General features: G+C 40.5%; 1 protein-coding gene across 1 annotated transcript; it reads right to left on the bottom strand.

Annotated features, from left to right (window-relative positions):
- LOC8075161 (kinesin-like protein KIN-7C) lies at positions 902 to 7,215 on the bottom strand. Its single transcript, XM_021459754.1, has 14 exons — positions 6,907 to 7,215; positions 6,099 to 6,399; positions 5,322 to 5,411; positions 5,135 to 5,235; positions 4,602 to 4,715; positions 4,435 to 4,516; positions 4,275 to 4,342; positions 4,132 to 4,197; positions 3,923 to 4,047; positions 3,477 to 3,804; positions 3,143 to 3,241; positions 2,378 to 3,055; positions 1,736 to 2,052; positions 902 to 1,640 (listed from the first exon to the last, which is right to left on the bottom strand). Exons 2-14 carry the CDS (start codon positions 6,343 to 6,345, stop codon positions 1,307 to 1,309), a joined length of 2,649 nt encoding a protein of 882 aa, XP_021315429.1. The 5' UTR covers positions 6,346 to 6,399; positions 6,907 to 7,215; the 3' UTR covers positions 902 to 1,306.

Below are 20,026 nucleotides of genomic sequence, written 5' to 3'. Positions count from 1 at the left end.
CGGCTCCAGCTCTACAGAAGGAGCCCCTTAGGAGAAGCCTTGCTAAAAACCTCTAAAAATGGTCGGGAAACTACGACAAATATGATACAACGGGGAGAGTGTGACAAATATGAACCATATATTGGGAGGTATCAAATCAAATAGTGAAAAACGGAACAAAATAGGGGTTTGCTAATTTTTTTCAACTTCTCGGGCGACGTCTTCTCCCCTGTCACTGCCCCACCCCGCCTAGCTCTAGCCGCGTTCACGCCGCCCACGACCACGACCACCCTAACAACCTGATGCTTCAGAACCGACGTGAGCGCCCCTGCCTCCACCACATCTTGTACTCCGGTGGCGTCCACGCTGCCTCCACCGCCGCCGTCGACCACAGCCACCACTAAATCAAGTTTCACCATTATATCTGACATCAGCGACCTCGCATCCATTATATCTGACCACGCTAATCAGCATTCTCCAACCCCCCCCCCCCCCCCCCCCCCAACCCAAAAAAAAAAAAAAAACACCACCGGCTTTTGCTAACCGAATGTCTCCCATCGACGGCATCCCCGCTGCCAAGCTTGCCGCCGATCAGGCCAGCCTCCCCTAGGGTCCTCCTTCTAAGCTCGAAAACAACAAATCTCGTCACCAAAGGCCCTAACCTCGAACCAGAGGAAGAAAAAAAACGTCGCGTGAAATATCACCAGAAATCAGGTGACTGGAGTCTAGAAAACGTGAAAAAAAAAAGAAGGCACCGAGAGAAAAGCACTAAAAAAATAAAAATTATATCAAAATGCGTGATCTAGTGCCTATATTTTTTCTAATATATCTTTCTTATTTGCAGCTTGTGCGACAATGACGTGGTCTCCCATCATGAGACAATTGTAGGACATATATCATGAATTCGCATATATCCAACTCATAAAAAAGATAGTTTCCAACTATTACTTCTAAATTTATGCAATAATTCAATATGCAGATACATATCATGAGTTCACACTTCACAGTAGATGACCATGGTTAGCCATAGGGACTGTCCCAGTGATTTTTTTCCCCCTGATGACATGGAACATCAGATTACTATTGCACCATTGCAGCGCACGTCAACCCTAAAGAGTCAGGAAATAGAATTGAGGCCTAACGGGCGGCGGCTAGGCAGAAAAGCATGCACGAAGCCAGCCGCACAAACAAATGGCCCCGGTGGATATATTCCTAAAAGCCTACAGAAATCAGTACACCACACCAAGATTAAAAAAAAGGAGGGTAGTTACATCTCTTTGGTCAGTCGCTTGCACCGTGTCATTGTTGTAAGTGGTTGTTCATCCGATCAGCCGAACGAAGGGATCCCATATCTCCAGCCATTGGAGGATCGTCTGCGAGGGGGCGGCTGCTGCTGCGGCGCAAAGCTGAGCCCGAACATCTCCCTGAGGACTTGCCCTGGCTCCTGGAGACCGATCAGCTTGGCAACAAGGGAGGCGCTGTCCCTGACGTGTTCCAGGTCCTCGGTATTGGTCCAGAGCCGGCGAGCAACCTGGAGCTTCCTCTTCTTGGAGTCCAGTGAAATGCCCCATTTGGTGTACAGGTGCTCCCTTTCCTCTGCTGTGAGCCGCTTCTGCATCTGCCTCGCAAGCATCTCCCGTTCACGTTGCAGCTTCTTGGCGCTGCATGAAGCATATCATTGGATAATCATTTCTTATTCTGAGAAGAGGCGCTGTGACCATGGTCATCAAGTTATAATACAGGAAATACTACTTACCTCGCAACAGGGGAAGAGTTCAAGCTGCCTACTACTGCATTGCTAGGGGTGCTCCCCCGAGAATAGGTATCTCTGAGGAATGATAACCTCCGGAGCTCCACTTCCATGTAGATTGAATCAGCTTGATCTCCCTTGAATAGCAAGAAAAAGTAGGTCCTGTGGACTAAGGAAATACTGCATGCATGCCAAAGTCCGATGATCTCCTGCTGTTTCTTTTCAAATTCTAATGGCCAGCGAGAAGGTGATTGTGAAGCATCAGCAATCGGGTCCAACCCAATGCTCTTTATGGTGCAGTCTCCAAATTCCCCATCTGTATCCTGAAACAAGGATTAACAAATTATTAATATGGTCAGTTGATAGAGGAAGAAAAATCAGCAGATTATTACCAGTTTTAAATTAGTCTAGACTTTACAGTATAGATGTATAGTTGAAAACACAAGCAAACAGTCTTCAAAGAGAACATCTAGAAGCAACTCATGGTCAAAACTGGCGTAACATGTAGTTTTTCCTACCCTAATGGGCAACTGGGCATAAAGTGCATTTGAATAAAACCTTAGCAAGCAACAAAAGTTTGCCCTACACATTCTATTTTAAATGAGCTTCAGTGACGAGCATAAAATTCCTATGATACTCAGTTTGTACCTGATTTCCTAACTGTTTCTGGTAATGAACCTGAGCCATCTCTTTCAGTTCAGCAACAAATTCACCTATACCAGTAAACTCTGTAACGCCTGCACCATTTGTCTTGGTTGAAACTATGGTTCCTGCCCTTGAAAGAGTTTCACTTTCTGCATCATAGTTCGGTGCAGATCCCCTTCTATGATCCCCTTCAGGTCTTCCAGGGAAACCAACCAAACTTCTATGCAGCGGGGTGCCATCATCCATCTCCATGCCATCAAACATGGTAGAACCCATAAGTGATCTACAACTCCTGCTTCTGCCAAGTATTCGGGAGCCTGATGAGTTATGTGTCAACGATCCTAGATCTCTGCCGAGACTGACAAAAGGCCTTCTGATATTCTCCAAATGCTGCTCCAACGTGATAGGAGATTCACTAAGGAGCCTTGAACGCCTAGAATTCACCGATGCATTTGAACCATTACCATGCAAACTAGAATTCATGTTTGAACCTTGAGGGCTACTGCTTTCACCAGCTGACAGGTCCAACTGTTCATTTCTTCCTGTTCCACTGGTCTCAATGCATCGCACTTCCTTGTAAAGATCTGAATCATCATGAGAGATCTGAGAACTATCATCCCTGCTTATGCCTGGGGGTATTCCAATTGATGGAGGACTGCGGGCTGAGCGCTTCCCTGAGCCCTAAGTACATAACCAAAGTAAATGTATCTATGAAGAAATAAGAAGATGAATAGCGCTATTAAGTAGAAACCAAGGAAGCAAGTTTACCGAGTGCTTCGCATGGTCCCCAACAGTCTGCAGCAAATTCTGCAACCTAGACTGAGCCAAATCACGCTGTGACTTGAGTTCTTTAATTTCTTTCTCCATCTGCAATTTAAAGGACACAGATATCATTGATATGGAAAGAAAATGGGTTTTCATAAAAATTGGAACTATGCTGACTGCAAGAATATGTCATAGATACGGAAAGAAGCAAGAAAATGACTCAATAAATATAGAAACAAAACTCATGCACAAAAACAACAGTTTTAAGTATTTCTCAATGCATCAATTGTGACAGAAGAACAGAAATGTGTTGACAAAAGGTTGGAAGCAGATGTACCTTTCTAATTTGGTTGTCCTTTTCCTTTACTAATGCTTCAAGACTGGAACTTGAAGCTGGCTGCCGTAACTCACTCTCCAATCTAGCAACTTCCTTTTGCAAATGCTTTACTAGTGCTTTATCAGACATGACCACATTTACCTGAGCATTTGTAACTACTTCCTTTGCACAACTTCCAAATAACAGAGTATTTCTTGATTGTTCAATATGGCTAGTGGCAGGGCTCAGTGTACAGATAATGGCAGTTCTTGCATTACCTCCTAAAGATGGTTGTAATATGCGTGTGAGCTTTGAATCTCTGTATGGTATGTGTGCATTACTCCCCATGCTGCATAAATAAAACGATAAAACTTTAAGTTTTATCAACCAACAAAGCATCTAATACCAGATTAAAGAAGTGTTTCCTATTAGCATTGAACAAATGTACTGTGAGTCAAGGTACTGACCTTAGTTTTCTAATGACAGTGCCAAGGGCAAGCAAACTTCTGTTAATATGACAGCCTTCTTTTAGCCTCGTGCCAGCAGACAATGCCTGAGATGCACGCTCACTTCCTGCTAGATCAACGAAGTTCTGCATGGGAAGATTAGAGCTTACAATTTTTTCCATATGTATAGATACAGGAAAACAGAACACATATTTGCTGGATGTACTTACAGCACTAGCAACAAGTGTAGTTGACTTGTCCTTCCCTAAGAACTCCCGTGCAGAACTTTCAACGGTCTGCATTAATTAATAAATAAAGATTTCAGGAAAAAAGCATACTTCGAAGCAATTTCTTAATGTAAACAAGGACAAACCAATCTTAGTATCTGATGAGATCTGGAGCTTTTTTCATTTAAGGTGGTCTCCCCTGTCCTTCTTTGAGCTGTTGCAATCACATAGTGCAAACATGAGACTACATCTAAGCACCAGCACCAGCTACAAATAATGTAAGACACCGCAAGATCAATATTGCACCTTCACATACAGCAATAAGCCCCTTGAGGTGGTTCCAGTCCCTTAACACAACCTCTGTAAGATTCTCCACATAGGTGCCCTTCTGTATAAAGAATAACACCAGACCATCAACAGATGCAAACCGAGCAGAATTACAGTTTACAGTGCTTAGGAAGGTTATTTTTCACCTCTGCATCGTCCCAGAGTCTAAGAGGAGTATTTTCTGCACTGAGAAGATCCCTTAAAACTTCATTGTATATTTCAATTGCTGAGAATTTCAGAACAAATGCTCTCTCTTCATGCTGAAAAAGAAAAGGTACACTTATTGGGCAGTAGGCCTTATGCTTTGCCAAGAGCTTTGGGATAACTAGGCCTTATGCTTTGCCAAGAGCTTGAGAGATTGAGGGAGACTAGAATTGTTTCTTCATAATTCATTGCTTGATTTCCATTGTGCCTCATGGGCTGAATATAAAAGGTACATAGGAATAACACCTCTTATGCCTAGACAATATGGTACTATTCCTATAGACAAATAACTAAGAGAGACACTAATTAACACTAATGGGCTTAAGGCCCAACTAGGACACTTGCGCCCTATGGCGCCCCTCTTTATGCCCATGACAGTTTCCAAAAGAAGTATTTTTTTAGATTAATTATAGCCGCAACCAAAGAAAAATAAAAGAAAAAAAAATACCATGGGATTTGAGAATGGATCTTATACCTTATTAATATAATCATATATGTCTGCAACTGTATATTCTGTTACTCCAGTCATGGTATAAGTCTTTCCACTACTCGTTTGTCCATATGCAAAAATACTTGCTGTCAGAGAAAAAAAGCTCTAATTCAGGGAAAACGCTTTGTCATTTCACAAATAGAAATATGTTCACTGAATGGCCTATGCTCACAGTTAATGCCGCTAACTACAGAGAGGGCAACTTCCCTAACCCCTTCCTCGTAGACTTCTTTCGTACTGCAGTCAGAATGAAAAACCCGATCTGCAAGTAGAGCATTTCTGTTAAGTGTCAACAGTGGTATATGTGAGTAAAAAGCAATGGGAAATGTGCTGTCAAATTATAATATTTATAGTTGCCAGGCTAAGCTTATCCGTTGAGAAGAAAAGATGCATTATGCAAGGATCTAGTATGTGCATGTGAGAATTGGGTGGGGTGCTGTCAGATTAGATGAAGCTCCAATGGAAGAATCTGAGGTGTAGGATGGTGCCGCCACACGAAATCTATACAGTTAATGTCATGACTCAATAATGTCGCGAGTGGCTTGGGAGGACAACCGTCTTCACCGCTTTAATATTATACATTTGACTAAAAACTTAAATCCACTGGAGCTACAAAAGTCATCGATAAATCATCTGAGCCTCTAAGTTACTCCCATAGAATTGAGTGCATAAAAATGCAGTAGTGGTCTAATACCTGTTATCTGGTGATAACCAACATCAGCTCTAAAGACCTCAAATGTAATACAACACATAAGATTCTTGAAGGGAATTATACTTTTTTATTATCAGCTATTAGGCTTCGGGAGTTGTTCCTACAACAACTGGGTTACAGTAAAAGGTATTAAAGATTTCCTCAAATACAGTTCAGACTAGTTAAACATATAGAAGCACAAAAAGAATGACCAAGTGCACAGGTTAGCATCAAAAGAGGAGGGCAAGATGCACTGACCAAATGTGTATGCCGTCGGAGCGGTGGGTCGATCAGGGAATGTGCTCCGGAACATGACAGTGGTGTCGTTGATGCACTCCCATTCAGCAGGCTCCCCCCTCGCAACCTCCTTTTCGCTCAGTGGCCTCAGCCTGACCAGGACCTGTATCCTGTCCATCCTCCCCACACTTCCTCCACCGCCATTAACAGCATCAGGTCCAGCCACTTTATCCCACTGCACCGACTGGTCACCTCCAATAGCCCCCATTGTTCTAACACTAACTCCTTCCCTCCTCCTACCTTTCCTCTCCTTTTAAACAGCCTGCCAAAATCGCGCCATCATAAGACACAAGTAGCAAGCAAAGCATATAAAACCCAGACGAAGAGCAACCAGGAGAAGCTAGACAGCTGAAACGCACGAATCTGTCCTGTTTCCTTGAGTTTGAGTGCAGGGCAAGGCTGTACAGGGAGCAGGCAACAGGTGGTGGAGGAGAAGGCAAGGCATGAATTCCAGTGGACCCTCAACTCCGAACGTAATTAGGGCGGTGGTTAGCACGTCGACACTACCCGAGAACCGCCGATTAGTCCAAATCTATCACCACCCTGACCCCCACAGCTGGTCATTGCAATGCTCCTAAACCATCCGCCTACCCGGGAATTCCTAGTTAACAGATCTGTGTCGTGCAAAGGCAAAACCAAACCCCCAAACCTAACAACCAATTTGGCCCAGGATCACATCAGTAAGCACCAGGAAACATCATCGACCTCTCTCCGGTAAACCAGAGACGCTCAAGCAATAGCAGCAAAGGGGGCAGGGGCAGGCGATTACCAGGACCAGACGAAGACGGTTGTTCTCGGAGGGCGAAAGGTCGACTTGGCTGCGGACGGTGCAGCGGCGGCTGAGCCCGGCCGCCGCGGCCATGGTTGCAGGCCTACCTGTGGGGAGACGTGGAGGGGTTGGGGGCGGAGTCCGCTCTGATAGCGCCGCCTCACCGCCTGCGAGAGCGAGTGGCGAGTGCAGCCCACGATCTTCGACTCTGGAGAGGGTCTTCGACTCTGGAGTGCAGGAGACGCTGCCGATTTTTTTTTCTCTCCTTTCTTCCCCTTTTTTGTTGCCACCAGCCGAAGGAGACCGTTGCGATGATACTGTTTCCTTCGGGTTCGCCTGCGGACGAGAATTGTTTGTTTTTGCGTGCTATGGTCGTTGCTTGTTTCAAGAAGAGCTCATCCTAGGCCTTGTTTAGTTGCAAAATATTTTGTAAAATATAAATAGTATTAATTTTGTTTGTATTTGACAAATATTTTTCAATTATGGATTAACTAGGCTCAAAAGATTCGTCTCGTCCATTCCGACCAAACTGTGTAATTAGTTTTTATTTTCATTTATATTTAATACTTCATGCATACGTCTAAAGATTCGATGTGACGGGAAATCTGAAAAATTTTGCAAATTTTTTAGAAACTAAACAAGACCCTAGCTTGTTCGTTTGCCTCATAAACTATGGCCTTATTTAGTTCGCAAAATTTTCAAGATTCTCTGTCATATCGAATCTTTAGTCGCATGTATGGAGCATTAAATATAGACGAAAATAAAAACTAACTGCACAGTTTACCTGTAATTTATGAGATGAATCTTTTGAGCCTAGTTACTTCGTAATTAGACAATATTTGTCAAATAAAAACGAAATGCTACAGTAGCCAAAAACAAAAAATTTTGCGAACTAAACAAGGCCTATAGCAGAAACGGTTGGCTAATTTATTTTGAGAGAAAAATATTACTGAATAGCTGATAGATTTAACTAATAAAAATGTGCTTCATTCCCTCTTGAGAGATTGGCCTTGTGAAAGGCACTCCCAATCTAGTAGTTACAATGACTTCTACATTCAACAATTAAGATGTCAACTATATTTGCTATATTCAACTATGACTTCTATATTCAGCAATTAGGTCGTACCGCTTGATGCATCTCATAATCAAACTCTGTAATGTTATTGGACATATGTTATTCTTACTCATATGAGCAACAATAAGAAGCATGAGGGTTATAGGGAATTAAAATTGATTTGTAAGAATAACCTTTCTTTAACATTATACGTGGTTTAGAAATATACATATATAGATAAATATCGCGTATACACATGGATATATTATATATTCTTATTAGTTGTTTCGATTTGTAGAAATAATATACGGAACTTATGTGTTACATGTTTTTTTTTGCCATAATCTGCCATCCATAATATTGTACATGATGACACAATATATAATGAGTTGAATGGTTATGAAAAATAATAAGGGGTTATTTATAAGATTTAAAGGCACAAATAAAGAAGATAGTGGTAGATTTTTGACATTTGGGTGGGTTCAAAAACAAAAGTTCTATACGGAACCTTATCGTTCAAGAGGCAAGAGCCGATTGTGTCCATCCATCCGTCATCCCTCATTCGTTCATGCGAAATGCAAGCTCTCATCTCTCTCTCTCGAAGAAAAAGAAGGGAAGGTTAGGAGTCTCTATTGCACACGAGGTTGGAAGCAGAAACGGGCCAACTGTGGTCGGCGTGCAACACAAGGAGCCCGAGGGAGGGAATCAGGGATGGACTAGGGCCTTGTTTAGTTTTCAAAAAAAATTTATAAAAAAATTCAGATTTTCCGTCACATCAAATCTTACGGCGCATTATAAAGCATTAAATAAAAATATAAATAATAATTAATTTCATAATTTATCTGTAATTTGCGAGACAAATCTTTTAAGCCTATGATTGGACAATATTTATCAAATACAACCGAAAGTGCTACAACATCCATTTTGTAAAAAAATTTAGAACTAAACAAAACCATGGCAAGAAAATGTTTGTCTCTTTAATATTGAAGTATAGATATAGACATAGAAGAAGAGAAAAATATTTTTTTTAAAAAAATGTAAAACCTTGTCTACACAAAAGCCAAGACATACATGAAAATGTGATAGACAGACAAATAGATACATGCTAATAGAGAAAAATATATGTGTTTGAACAAAAAACTGTTTTGCAAAACTACCATTTGACAATATAATTTCTACGTGTAATAGGTACACAATTTAATAGGTATAGAAATTATCTATGGTTTGCCTCTACTCAGCATTAAAGCAAAACATTGCTACTCATCTTGTTCGCTCGGCTGATAAGTCATGGTTGAAAATATTGTTCGCTAATTTATTTTATGAGAGAAAAAACTGTTGAATGACTGATAAATTCGTCAAATAATCTCAAACGAGGATATCATATAAGCCGTCCATTGATATATCTAAACACGTTGAATAGCCATGGTGCTATATATCTAGACAAAGGTCAATACATATAAGTCGTTCGCTGATAAATTTGAATGATTGAATTTACCTCTACAATATAGTACAACATTTAACTGTACAAAAATAGATAACACTAATAAAAATCTAGACCCTGTAGTGCTGAAAAAAATGTGATCCATCACGAAAGACTCTCCTGAGGTGTCGCACTAAACAGATGGCATGTTTCAAACCCGGACCAACCAAGGGGTTTCAATGACACCTAGAGTTCAACGCTCTAATTAACCGCGAGAAACTTGGATCCTGCCAACATTAGCTGAATTCCTAACGAAACTGCAGCGCGAGGAAGGAAACAAATATTGATGATGGGACGAGAAGGAATGTGTTAGAGAAGCACATGACATCTTTCCGCGTGACGATACATGTGAATGGCACATCATGACTTCATCCACATTTGGCCAAAATTCGGATTTGGCATTTGCATTCTGCATGCTGTACATATGGTCAAGTTTAAATAATACGATAGCGATGTGCTTTCGACGTATATGTCCGTATTCCGAAGTGTGACGGCGACTCGCCTTGGATTGGAATGTATGACAATGGCTCCGAAGCTACGTACAAGAAATTGGAGGAGACGAAAACGCAATGCGCCATGCGTACGTACAACGGTACAAGAACATTGGATGCCGGTGAAGTAAAGAAAAGACTAGAAGAGACACCTCCTTAATCAGATTCAATGCAGTACGATAGGGAGATCCAATGCAGGGAAAATTTTACGGAACCGTAGGATAGGAAAACAGCCACTCGATCGAGGCCATGTTTTCAAGTCCCTCCGACGCAGTCGCTTCACATTCTCTCTGCATCTCAAATTGTAAGTTATTTATAAATATTGAAAAATCAAAATATCTCAACTTTAAACTAAAATTATAAAAATAATTATAAAAGTTCATAACATCAAATAGATATAATATAAAAATATAATTAATAAACAATATAATGATACTAAATTGACACCATAAATATTATTATTTTACCATATAAATATAGTCAAATTTTAAGTAATTTAACTCTACAAAATTATTAAAATGACTTATAATTTAGGATAAAGGGAATAGTAGCCTAGGAAAATGTAAAGCAAATTCAAATGATTTTTGTCACCTGCAGCACTAAAAAGTGCAGTTCAGCCACTGACGAATGCTTATTTCGCAACTCGCGGTGGTTTTGAAAACACCTCCTCCCGACAACACCCTGCCAACGGCTATAATCTGGAGCAGCAGCTGCTACTGCTCTGAATATTTTAGGCCATGGCCTGTCGAGTATGGCCTCTTGACTTTCAAAATTGAAGTCAACCGGTCCCGGAAATTAAGATCAAGAGCATTTCTCTTCAACCATAAAATCTTGGATTTTTTTTTTGCTCCCCCACTAGTGGACTAGTGGGAGTAGTTGTTACCACATTTTGGCCTTGTTTAGTTCGCAAAAAATTTCAAGATTCCTCGTCACATCGAATCTTTGATCGCATGCATGAAACATTAAATAAAGATAAAAATAAAAACTAATTACACAGTTTACCTGAAATTTGTGAGATGAATCTTTTGAGCCTAGTTACTTTATGATTGGACACTGTTTGTCAAATAAAAACGAAAGTGCTACAGTAGCAAAAAAACAAAATTTTGCGAACTAAACAAGGCGTTTGTCCAGCCGGAAAAAAAAAAAAGAGAAATGGTCTCCGGTTCGAGCACCGCAAAGTCGTGTCGGAACGCGTAATTTTTCAAACCTGCAATGCTCTGAATACGCGTGCCCCATGTGAATTGTGACCCACAGCACAGGGCCACAACACACGCAGGTCTTGAGGCGGAGCGCAATAAACAGCCGACGCACGCGCTCTCGTGATCCATCACTGCCAGGCTGACAAATTCACCGAGCGGGCCGAAGCCTAGCCGGCGCCGGGGGACCGGAGAATTTTGAGCACCGGCGATCATGCTTTGCCGAAACGAAACGAGTGGGAGAGGAGAGAGCAAGGACGGGGAACATCCGCATCCCGTGGGGTGGATTCCTTCGTCCGTGTGTCACCGGAAGCGCGTCAGGCCCGCCGGAACCGCCGTGTTTTTTACTGCAGGGGAGCATGGAGCTGGGCGCACGCCGGTCTAGTTAATTCAGCGGCGACGAGGTCCGGCCTCCGGGTCCAGGCGCACGTCTTTGTCGGTAGCATGGAGCTGGACGCCTAGTTTTTGGCCTTGTTTAGTTTTAAAAAATTTTGCAAAATTTTTCAGATTCTCCGTCACATCGAATCTTACATATGCATGAAGTATTAAATATAAACAAAAATAAAAACTAATTACACAGTTTGGTCGGAAATTAGTCCATGATTGAACAATATTTGTCAAATACAAACGAAAGAGCTACAGTGTGCAAAATATTTTGGAACTCTCCCAAAAAATTTGCAAAATTTTTCAGATTCTCCGTCACATTGAATCTTTAGACGTATGCATGAAGTATTAAATATAGAAGAAAATAAAAACTAATTGTATAATTTGGTCGGAATTGACGAGACGAATCTTTTGAGCCTAGTTAGTCTATAATTGGATAATATTTGTCAAATATAAACGAAAGTGCTACTATTTCTATTTTGTAAAATTTTTTGAAAGTAAACAAGCCCTTTGTTGCACTGGAAGAACAGTCTCGCATGTTTCTGCAGACCTGACCTGACCTGAGACGAATCTCATTCGCTGTCAAGCATTTTTGGCCCAGCCTGACCTGAGTTATGAATTATTAGCATGCGAGGCCCAGAAAGAATATGCCAACCTAAATTAAGATTTAGAAGTTCTTTGGACTATTTCGGGATGATTTGCATGTATCTGCCTGAGACCTTGTTTAGTTTTTTTAAAAAAATTAAGATTTCCTGTTACATCGAATCTTTGGAGGTATGCATAAAACATTAAATATAGATAAAAAATAACTAATTACAGAGTTTACTTGTAATTTGCGAAATAAATCTTTTAAGCCTCGTTAGTCCATGATTAGACAATAATTACAAAAAATAAACGAAAATATTACAGTAGCTGAACCCAAATAATTTCATGACTTAAACAAGGCCTGACTGCTCTGCAAAAACACCAAAAACACCAAATGATCCACTTTGGGTCTTGTTTGGATGTTGTCGTATTTACTTCAATCCATGTGTGTTGGTGTGGATTGGGGTGGAATTTAGTTCAAGTTCCACTCCAATCCTCCAATCCACCTCAATACACGTGGATTGATGTGAATACGACTACGGCCTTGTTTAGTTCACCCCGAAAACCAAAAAGTTTTCAAGATTCTCCGTCACATCGAATCTTTCGACACATGTATGAAGCATTAAATATAGACAAAAATAAAAACTAATTACACAGTTTACTTGTAAATCACGAGACGAATCTTTTGATCCTAGTTAGTTCATAATTGGACAATATTTGCCACAAACAGACGAAAGTGCTACAGTGGCGAAATCCAAAATCTTTCCGCATCTAAACAAGACCTACATCCAAACAAGGCCTTGGGGTTTTTGAATGACCATGTATCCACCTCAACGCTTGTGTGTTGAGGTGGTTTGATGTGATAAATTCTATGCAAAACCACTCCCAAATTTACGTGGATATATAAACAAGATCTTAGTCGTGTTAGTCAGTCACATGTTGAGCATTCATTGCAGCAATGACATGGGCGAAGAAGATATCAACGGTTTTTCCTTAGTAGAAGCTGATTAGAGCGACACGAGCGAAGAAAACATCATGTACTCTCTCCCTCTCAAACTATAAGTGATCCCAAAAATATTAGAAAGTCAAAATATCTTAAATTTGACCAAAATTATAAAAAAATATATAAAGATTTATGATATCAAATACATATACTATGAAAATATAATTAAGAAAAATCTAATGATGTTTAGTTGGTATCATAAATATTATTATATTATCATATAAATTTGATTACACTTGAGATATTTTTAACTCTCACAAATTTTTGAACTGACTTATGATTTGTAAGGGAGAACTGTCTCCTCCGAAGATTACTCAGCCTTCTCCACACGGGAAACCTTCCAAGTTCCAACAACTGGAGACAGACTCGAAAAAATGTTCATCGGGAACCTTTTGCTCGGCTTCAAAGTTCAAACAAACGCAAGCCCCGTTCGAACTGTTGGGCCGTTTAAGAGCATCTCCAAAGACCTTTGGCAAATTGATTTGGTATTTGTTGTTGTTTGCAAACTTCCATAACAAAATGCAAAGCATAAAAATAGGTCATCTCTAAGGGAATTGGCATTTGGACTTGGCAAAGAATAAAAATAAGAGGTCTCCAGACGCGCGCGCTTTCCTTGCGTGTGACTTTGCACACGCGATCAGGTTTGCAAAACCGTCTACAACTTGGCATTTTTGCCAAGTTTACTCCCTCATTTGCCAAGTTGCCCAAATTACAAACTCCAAATGCAAAACCGTTGGATACCCTTTTTGGAGCTTTTTGGCAAATTACTCAAAATGCAAACCTCAAATGCAAAACCCTTGGTGATGCTCTAAGAGCATCTCCAACAATTAGGCAATTGGACTTTACATTCTTGAAATTTGCTAAAAACCTTAAAAATTGCTCTCCAGCAGTTTTTCATTTGACTTATACATTTTGGCAAACTTGGCATTTGATAGACCAAACTTGGCATTTTTGCATAGGCACAATGGGTTGGCAATTTTGGTATCCCGAGAATCTTAGACTCCTTATCGTGCCCGTACTCCCCACATCGCGGTAGTTTCCCGTGAAACGACTCCTCCCCGCACGTGACTATTTTCTTTCCCCACGCGCCGCCTTCTTTTTCTGCGCGCCGCCTCCTTTTTTCCTTGCGATCTGGATACCGCGGTGCACCTTGGGACTGTTGCCTCGATCGAATCTCGACGACCTGGACCAAGCAGCGACGCACGAGAGAATTGGCGGCGACGGGCGAAGGAATTGCGCGCGACGCGTGAGAAAATTTCCCGCGAAGATGAAAGATTACCGGACAAAAATAGTTGGGTCCACTATTTTGGGATATGCCAAGTTAAAAATGCCAAACACTTAGAGATGAACTTTTTTTTTTCTTTGGCAAAACGTTTAGGGACTTGGCAAACTCCAACAAATGGCAAACTCCAACAAGTGACTATTGAAACGTCCAAACAACTGGAGACAGAGTCGAAAAAAATGTTTTTTTTTTTTGTGTGTGTGTGGAATTGGGAACCTTTTGCTCGGCTTCAAATAAGGGCGCCACGCAAGCTCCGTTGGAATTGTTGGGCCGTCCAAGTGATTGAGTTGGGCCAATCGAGCTGGGCTCGCGGCCACTGGCAGGCATTGTATACTCTTTGGCAAAAATTCTTTGGTGGAGCCGGCCGCCTGGCATGATTGGTACGTCGCTGACTGACAGCGAGCGTAGAGATATCTCAAGGCCTTGTTTAGTTACATTTTTTTTTACAAAATGAGCACCGATGTTATTTTTGTTTATATTTTATAAATATTATTCAATCATAGATTAACTAAGTTTAAAAGATTCGTCTTACAAATTATAGACAAAATATCTAATTAGTTATTTATTTTATATATATTTAGTACTCCATGTATATTCGATGAGATGGATAATGTGAAAAAATTTACAAAATTTTCTGAGAACTAAACAATGTCCAAACCTATTCATTTGGAAGATGAAAGTATTGTTTGTCACTTTATTATGAAAAAAAATATTATTGAATGACGCTCATTGTTGGGGGCAACGCGTAGCAGCAGCCGAGAAGATGTGCCTTGCAAGCGACGTGAAACCCCGCCCCGCGCGGGACACGAGTTGGAAAAAAAAAAAAAAGGCAAAGCTGCGCGGGCGTTTTTCGGTTTTCTCAAAAAAGGAAAAGCTGTTGATTTGATGCAGGAGAAAAAGAAAAGCGGCTTTTTCCCCGGTGTGTTTCAGCCCGCTCTCCATCTGGCCATTCCCGGACCTCGCCTAGACAGTAGACACCTTAGCTTGTGCACGCATGCTTCCATTTCCACACCACCGTTCGTGTATGCGTGTCTCTTTCTGTGAAATGGAAGCGCACAGGCACCTAGCCCTCCTTGGCACAGCGTCACTAGTAGTCACTGCTGCCTTGTGAGGCTATGCTATATGACCACTAGTATCATGCTATTCTAGTATTGACGCATCCTTTCACTACAAACTTTGGATCGTTTCCATTTCCAGTTACAGTACATGGGCATCCATGGCCAGGGTACCCGTGCTTCGGAGAGGCGCAGGTTAATCGCGTGCCTCAATGTTTCCACGAGTTAAAGTGAAGATCAATCTCCAACGCTCACTTTTCTCTTTTGATTATTGGATTACCTTTACCTTTTCCTTTTGGGGCATCTTTACTTTCGGTGATGACAAAAGAACCAAATTTCACGGTGAAACAAGTACGTTTTCCATGTTGGCATCTAAAGAATCGTGTCTTACTCGCTCCCTCTATCTTTGTCTTTGTGATGTAGTACTTTCTAAGAATTTTAAGATAAATTAAGAAAGAACATATAAAATATATGTCCCCTCATTTTATTTTATGTTATCATTACATTGATTAATGGTGATTGATTGATAAATAGAAAATATTTAATGTAGAATTATGTTTTGTCCTCTAAAATACATTATGTTTAAGAATAAATTTTGACTGATAATGTACTGTATTATATGACAGAATGAGTATTACTCCGTTCACTTTTCTTATCAGTCGTATTTTTTCTGCCAGCACACAGTATTTTTCTATCACAATAAATCATCAACAGTAATTTCAGCCATTACTTTAGCGCTTTTTGTCCAACGTGTGGATGAAACCTGGGCCTTGTTTAGTTCCGAAAAGTGAAAACTTTTTCGTACTGTAGCACTTTTGTTTGTTTGTAACAAATATTATCCAATTATGGACTAACTAGGATCAAAAGATTCGTCTCGTGATTTACAGCTAAACTGTGTAATTAGTTTTTATTTTCGTCTATATTTAATATTTTATACATGTGGCACAAGATTTCAGGCCTTGTTTAGTTTCCAAAAGTTTTCAAGATTCCCCGTCACATCGAATCTTGCGGCACATGCATGAAGCATTAAATATAGACGAAAATAAAAACTAATTACGCAGTTTACCTGTAAATCGCGAGACGAAACTTTTGATCCTAATTAGTCTATGATTGAATAATATTTGCCACAAACAAACGAAAGTGCTACAGTAGCGAAATCCAAAATTTTTCCCAAACTAAACAAAAACAAGGCACTGTTGCAGTCCCTGGCCAATGTCCTGAAAACTCCTCTGGCGGTCTGGCCAATGCGTGTATACAGGAGTATATAGAATTCATAGTCCACACGACAAGAGTGTGCAAGCTGGTGGTCTCCACTATAACCACTGCAGCCGAACGAACTGATTATTTCAAGGTGCTTACGTGCGTGCAGGCCTGACTTTTCTGAGATGCAATGAATATACTACAACTATAATTACTTGCACTTGTAGCCCATTGACCTAGATTACACGCTATTTTTTGGTTCACCATATTTTTATTCCTCTTTCGCAGGCCGTTCTTGTTAGGCCCTGTTTAGTTCCCACCCAAAAAATTTTCATCTATCCCATCGAATCTTTGAACACATGTATGAAAAAACATTAAATATAGATAAAAAAAATAAACTAATTACACAGTTTGGTTGAAAATCGCGAAACGAACCTTTTAAACCTAGTTAGTCTATGATTAGCCTTAAGTGCTACAGTAACCCACACGTGCTAATGCCAGATTAATTATACTTAATAGATTCGTCTTGCAGTTTCCTGACAAGTTATGTAATTTGTTTTTTTATTAGTTTCTAAAAACCCCTCCCGACATACTTCCGACATATTCGATGTGATACCCAAAAAATTTTCATCTTCAATTTAAACAGGCTCTTAGTGACCACTCGAAAGTAGTATATCATCATCATCATCCATTTGAGGGACTCAGCGGCGATTGGCGAAGACCCGGTCCTCGGCATGTCGGGACTTGACAAGTTGACATCAACCACGCGCGCGGCCGCGCTTGAGTGCACACAACACAAGGTCTTGTTTAGTTCACCCGAAATCCAAAAAGTTTTCAAGATTCCTCGTCACATCGAATCTTACGGTACACGCATAAAACATTAAATATAGACGAAAATAAAAACTAATTACACAGTTTGTCTGTAAATCACGAGACGAATCTTTTGATCGTAGTTAGTTTATGATTGGACAATATTTGTCAAATAAAAACGAAAGTGCTACAGTAGCGAAATCTGAAATTTTTTCGAAACTAAACAAGGCCCAAGTATGGTGTGTTGGCGGACAGCAGTGGACACGCCGAGCGGAGTGGAGAGTGTAGGAGTAGCGGGTGCCCTACGGCTAAAGATGGCAACGGGTATAAACTCGTAGGGTTTTGTCATCCCAAATCCATGCTCATTAATATAAAATATACCTACTAAAAAACCCATGACTCGTTAAGGGTTTGATTTTGTGCCCAAACCCATGTCCATCGGGTCACGGGTATTTAACGAGTTGTCTGTGCCCGTCACAGCATGTCATAAGATGGTCATCCAGTCAAGTGAGCAAGTCTACTCTATATCACACTAAAATACTTAAAGTTGAATTAATTGGCAAGGTGGGACGCATGTTATGTGTTATTACACCTCCGCACTAGAAATTTACGAGTTATGACAGAAACACTCACCTCTAGCATGCACTGGGTCATGATCTGCTAATGCTCGGTGCCAACATCTGTCATATCTTTGAGAGTGCATGCATTAAGACGCGCTAGCTAGCTGCAGCTTTCACATAAGGAGCTTCTACTAAAAAAAGGTATGAAGCATGCATGTTCTCTATTTCATTTATTTTTTCTTGCATTTTGTACTTTATGTACTAATTATATTGTGTGATGATATGGTGAATCGGGTTTAAAAAACCCATGGGTTTGCGGGTTTTGGTACTACACACCCAGATCCATGCCCATAAACCCGCTGGGTTTAGATTTTGCTCCATTATCAAACCCACGGTTAGCGAAGTTGACCCATATTCTTATCCTAATATAGAAAAACCCATACCCATTGCCATCTTTACCTACGGCCTACGCGTGCTAGCATGGGCATCGTCATGCCTGGGCGCTTGGCGCTTGGCTGCATCTACCATCTGAGAATGCTTCGAGTTTGATGTCACTCGGCTCCAACTCGCTCAATCACTGCAATTATGCGACTCGACTAGAGCCACTGAATCCATCCAAGATAGAAGTACGAGGACGAGAGCAGTACCAAAGCGCGCGGTCAGGAAGAGTAGAGAAAACGTTCAATGATGCATCTTCAAGCACCCCAAGCTAGCAGTTGGGCCTTTTTTACTTCCAAAAAATTTTACAAAATAGGAATAGTACCAGTTTCGTTTGTATTTGACAAATATTGTCCAATTATAGACTAACTAGGCTCAAAAGATGCGTCTCGTCAATTTCGACCAAACTGTGCAATTAGTTTTTATTTTCATCTATATTTAATACTTCATGCATACGTCTAAAGATTCGATGTGACGGGGAATCTGAAAAATTTTACAAAATTTTTGAGGAACTAAACAAGGCCTTGATCTAAAAAAACGTCCGTTAAGATGGAAATGGAAGGACCGTTAAGACGACAAGCCACTGAATCCAATTAAGATGGCGAGGGCGACGTTGAACAGGTAGTGCAAGACATTCGGTTGGGTTGAGCCAGCAAGGGGGAGGGGGAGGCGATGAGTGACCTTGTCCTTCTATTGTGAGATTAGCCGATGGTATGCTAGAGCGGCAGTGGTGGTATGGTGGGCGGCCCGGCCAGCACCGAGCGAGCTGCTGGCCGGGAGCGGCGGGCAAGGAAGGTGAGTGTGGGATATGCAAGGTGTGTGTGGATGTGAGGGGTTCAACACGAGGAAGACGACGCTCTCCCTTACAGGGCTCTGTTTGCTAAATACTACTCTCTTAGTACGCATAAAGAAAGTCATTTTGAACAAAACTTTAGTTGAATATTGAGAATATAAACCATAAATAGTTTTTAAGTTTTTGAGTTTGGGAATGTGAAAACTATATGAATAGATTTGTCTTGAAAAATACTTTCATAAAAATATACATATACCAATTTTCAATATATATTTTTATAAAAACGAGTAATTAAAGTTAGATTTTGGGAACCATGTCATTGTCCTAAACAATTTTTTTTACGGGTATGAAAGGAGTATGAGGGCCCTTTATTAAATTGCATTTAGAAAAATTAGAGCAGCGTAAGTCTATTCGCTTATCTTATAAGCCGTGCTTTTTTCTGCCGGCCAGCAGTATTTTTCTTTTATAACAAATCAGCGAACAATACTTTCAGCCATGACTTTTCGGACCAGTGAATTTTTATTTTGAGTTGGGCTACCGTACCACTTGTATTTGTATTTGATAATTATTATTCAACCATGAGCTAAATAGGCTAAAAAGATATGTATTGTAAATTACAGACAAATTATGCAAATAATTATATTTTATCTATATTTAATGTCCTAGTACATATATGCTGAAAGATCTGACATAATGAGAAATCTTGAAAAAAAATTGAAAACTAAACAATGCCTAAAAAGTTCCATGTCGGCAACCGGGATGGCATGCTGGGAAAAGATTGCCGGTGCA

Source organism: Sorghum bicolor, chromosome 4 (assembly GCF_000003195.3).
Source record: "Sorghum bicolor cultivar BTx623 chromosome 4, Sorghum_bicolor_NCBIv3, whole genome shotgun sequence".
Classification (NCBI taxonomy): Eukaryota; Viridiplantae; Streptophyta; class Magnoliopsida; order Poales; family Poaceae; genus Sorghum; species Sorghum bicolor.
The sequence above is the reverse complement of the archived record's forward strand: the minus strand, read 5'-3'. Positions and strand labels throughout refer to the sequence as shown.